The sequence below is a fragment of the Sapajus apella genome, unplaced genomic scaffold (assembly GCF_009761245.1).
Source record: "Sapajus apella isolate SASKATOON/1434 unplaced genomic scaffold, GSC_monkey_1.0 scaffold3211, whole genome shotgun sequence".
NCBI classification, from domain to species: domain Eukaryota; kingdom Metazoa; phylum Chordata; class Mammalia; order Primates; family Cebidae; genus Sapajus; species Sapajus apella.
In genome coordinates, this window is record NW_022440137.1 from 171 (window position 1) to 3835 (window position 3665).

At 57.5% G+C, this 3665-nt stretch overlaps 1 protein-coding gene across 1 annotated transcript in view; it reads left to right on the forward strand.

Annotated features, from left to right (window-relative positions):
- Window positions 1–524: 524 nt before the first annotated feature.
- Window positions 525–3665, forward strand: part of LOC116547451 (serine/threonine kinase-like domain-containing protein STKLD1) — a 6289-nt gene continuing 3148 nt past the window's right edge. Inside the window, exons 1-2 of the mRNA XM_032273405.1 lie at window positions 525–674; window positions 2122–2223. Coding sequence (XP_032129296.1) covers window positions 525–674; window positions 2122–2223 — 252 coding nt within the window. The remainder of the gene's footprint in view (window positions 675–2121; window positions 2224–3665) is intronic.

Below are 3665 nucleotides of genomic sequence, written 5' to 3' on the forward strand. Positions count from 1 at the left end.
GGAAGAAAGAGCATGGGGGGCCCGGCCAGAGCCCCACTCCACCATGGCTTTTCACGTTGCTGATTCCCTTCCATGGCCCGCCAGGCCACCTGCTTTCACACCCAGCCTTCCACCGCTAGTGGTTCTCTGTCTGGCTCCATGTCTCTAACGCAGCCCCGTCTACTCCTATTTGGGCATGTTTCAAAGCACTTTCCGCCGAGGCAAGGGCAGTGGGACCTCTCTGTGTGCCCACCTCCCTGTGGCTGCACCACCTCCTCAAGCCAGCCCCAGCTATGGCTGATCCACACCTTCCTGGCACTGCCTGCTGCAGCTCACTCAGTCCCCGTGGCATCCCCATGAGGCAGATTCCACTGGGACCCCCATTTTCAGATGACAGTCTGAGGTCCAGTCACCGAGCAGAGCCAGCACATGCTGGAGACAGCCCACACTGCCTGCCTGGCTTCTAGGCACCAGGCTGCACAGCCTCCCTGTGCCCGCTCCCCCGCCCGGCTCAGAGCCCGAGGCTCGCATGTTGGTTGGGATGTATGACAGAGAAGCAAGAGCTGAGACAGGCATGGAGAGGTGCAGACTTCGCTCTTTCCTCTGCTCTATCCTGGCAGCTGATGCCACTGCTGAAACTGCGGCACGCCCACATCTCTGTGTACCAGGAGCTGTTCGTCACGTGGAATAGCGAGGTGGGTCAGAGCTGACACCTACGGGCTCAGCCACCATGCAGCAGGCTGAGGGACCAAGCGAACTGAGCCCAGAGCACGCCCACCCGCCAGCGTCGGAACAGCTCGTGTGGCAATGGCAGTGACTCTAAACGCAGCCACCTCTGACCTAAGGCTCACTGGGGCCAGGTTTCATGCTGGGGCTTTCTGTGCATAGTTTCAAAGGAGCCTCAACAGCCTCCTCGTTAGGAGGGGTTCTTAATCCATTTCACAGAAGAAGAAACAGAGGCTAACAGATACGAGCTGCTCCAGGTTACCCAGCTAGTACGTGGCCAAGCCAGAGGGCCAGGACAGGTGGGCCCGACCCCTGGGCTCTGCACGCAGCCACCAAGCTCGTCCCGGTGAGCCTGTGCCTCTGATGACAGAGATTTTACTTCCATGGGAGGAGCGAGTAGACCCCTCTCCACAGCCACCCGACTCCCAGGTGGTGCTGGGTCTGGGTGCCCCTTACTCCTGCCCCCTGGGCAGCTGGCTGACAGTGCCACATCCGTCATCACGTGCTGGGAGGGCTGCAGGGCAGGCAGTACTGTCCCTGGGCTCCTGATAGGCCCTAGGGCTCTGGTTCACAAGCTCTCCAAGGCCACACAGCTGGTAAACTGAGTGGGGACTGAGACCCAGGTCTGGCAGCTGGGTGCCATAGGCGGTATGACTTCTTGTCTTTACAAAGAGCCAGGAGCTTTCCAGTCACTTCCAATGGGACTGAGGCAGACAGCAGGAGGCGGAGCAGGCACAAGGGGTGCTGGAGGTAAAGAGAGGCTGAGAAGCCTCCTGCCGGGCGCCAGCCTGAATGAGAGGTCCACACTGGTGTTCCCGCCTGGGGCCAACAATTCTGGGTCCCAGCAGGAGAGGACCCTCACACGCTCCCTCCACTCCAGCTGGGTGTTGGGGAGGGGACTTCACTGCAGGCACTCCCAAATATTCTCTGAGCACCCCCTAATGCTCTCAAGGAGAGTGCAGAGAAGCCAAGAGGGTATTTCCCTATAGGAGGGAGCACAGAATTGGGGGCCCTGACCCGGCCTGCTGGGGCTCTGGGCAGGGCAGGCTCCGCGGAGGAAATGGGCCTGGGCTTAAGTGTGAGCCATTATCCCCATGAAGGGGGTGGGCAGGGGTCCAGGCAGAGGGGTCCACGTGTGCCATGGCCAGGGCCAAGTGCAGCTTTCAGGAAGGCCCAAGTAGCTTGGTGTGGATGGAGCATGGCGTGGAGCGGGGGCCTGGGAATGGGAAGAGGAGAGCGAGGGAGCCGGAGGTGGGGCAGGAGGGGCTTGTAGCCCCCTCCAGTGGGCAGTGCTCCCACAGCCACTGCAGAAGGATGGCAGCCCAGCGCAGGGAGACCCCGGAACAGGCGAGCCCGCAGTAGTACCAGGGCCTAGGCGGCCCCTGGCAGCCGGCTAAAGGGCCTCCTGCCCCACAGATCTCCTCCCCGTTCCTCTGCCTGGTGATGGAGTTCAACAAGGTCACCTTCCAGGAAGTCATTACGGATAAGAGGGAGGCGAAGGAAATCATTGACGCCGAGGTAAGATCTTCTGGGGCACCAGGCCTGGGGACCACCTAGACCCATGACACAGGCCCTGCAGCGTGGGGCAAAGCGACAGTGGGCGGGTGGGCACCGTGCAGTCCAGCCCTGGTTTTTTCTTAAATGTACATCTCAAGGCATTTGCACCCTAGGACGTGTGCAAATCTTAAGTGCACAGTTTGATGCGCTCATACAACCTCCACCCAGATCAAGACAGAAGGCGTTCTTAACCCCAGAAGGCTCCCAGTCAGTGACTGATTCTAGATTGTTCTGCCAGTCCCTGAAGTTCATGTAAAGGGACTTGTCCTGCATGTCTGGTCTCTTTCCCTCTGCCTGCTGTTTTGTTTTGTTTTTTCCCCTGAGACAGTGTCTTGCTCTGTCACCCAGGCTGGAGTACAGTGGTGCAATCTCGGCTCAGTGCAACCTCTGCCTCCCAGGCCCAAGCGATTCCCCTGCCTCAGCCTCCAAAGTAGCTGGGATTCCAGGTGCATGCCACCACTCCTGGCTAATTTTTGTATTTTGGTAGAGATGGGGTTTCACCAGGTTGCCCAGGCTGTTCTCCAACTCCTGACCTCAGGTGATCCACCCGTCTCGGCCTCCGGAAGTGCTGGGATTACAGGTGTGAGCCGCTGCACCGGGCCTAGCCTGCTGTTTTGAGCCCCGCTGTGCCGCTGCATGCACCGGTGAATCATCTTTGCTCATTGCTCAGTGCCCTTCTGCTGCCTGGCTGCACTGCAGGCTGTTTACCTAGAATCCTGCCGATAAGCATTTGGGCTGCTTCCAGTTTGGAGCTACTGTGAATAAGGCTGCTATGAGCATTGCTGGAAGGCACAATACCGAGGAGTGGAATGATTGGGTTGTGGAGTAGGCATATGTGTAGCTTTAGTAGATGCTCCAAACAGATTTCCGGTGTGGTTTCGTTGGCCTGATGTTTACTCTCACAAGCTGTGAGCGTTCCTGGTCCGCAAGGCAGCCAGCCCTTCACTGGATCAGTCTTTTTGTTGTTATTGTTGTGGTTGCTGAGATGGCGTCTCACTCTTGTCACCCAGGCTGGAGTGCAATGGCATGATCTTGGCTCAATGTAATTTTCGCCTCACGGTCCAAGCGATTCTTCTGCCTCAGCCTCCCGAGTAGCTAGGATTACAGGCGCCCACCACTACACCCAGCTAATTTTTGTTTTATTTGTCGTAGAAACAAGGTTTTGCCATGTTGTCCAAACTGGTCTCGAACTCCTGACCTTAAGTGATCTGCCCACCTCGGCCTCCCAAAGTACTGGGATTACAGGCATGAGCCACCGCACTCAGCCAGTTCACTTTCTTAATGATGTCTTTTGATGATGGAAAGTCCTAAGTGTGATGAAGTTTGCTTTCTCAATGCTGTCTCTATGCTGTCTCAATGCTGTCTCTATGCTATCTCAATGCTGTCTCTATGCTGTCTCTCTG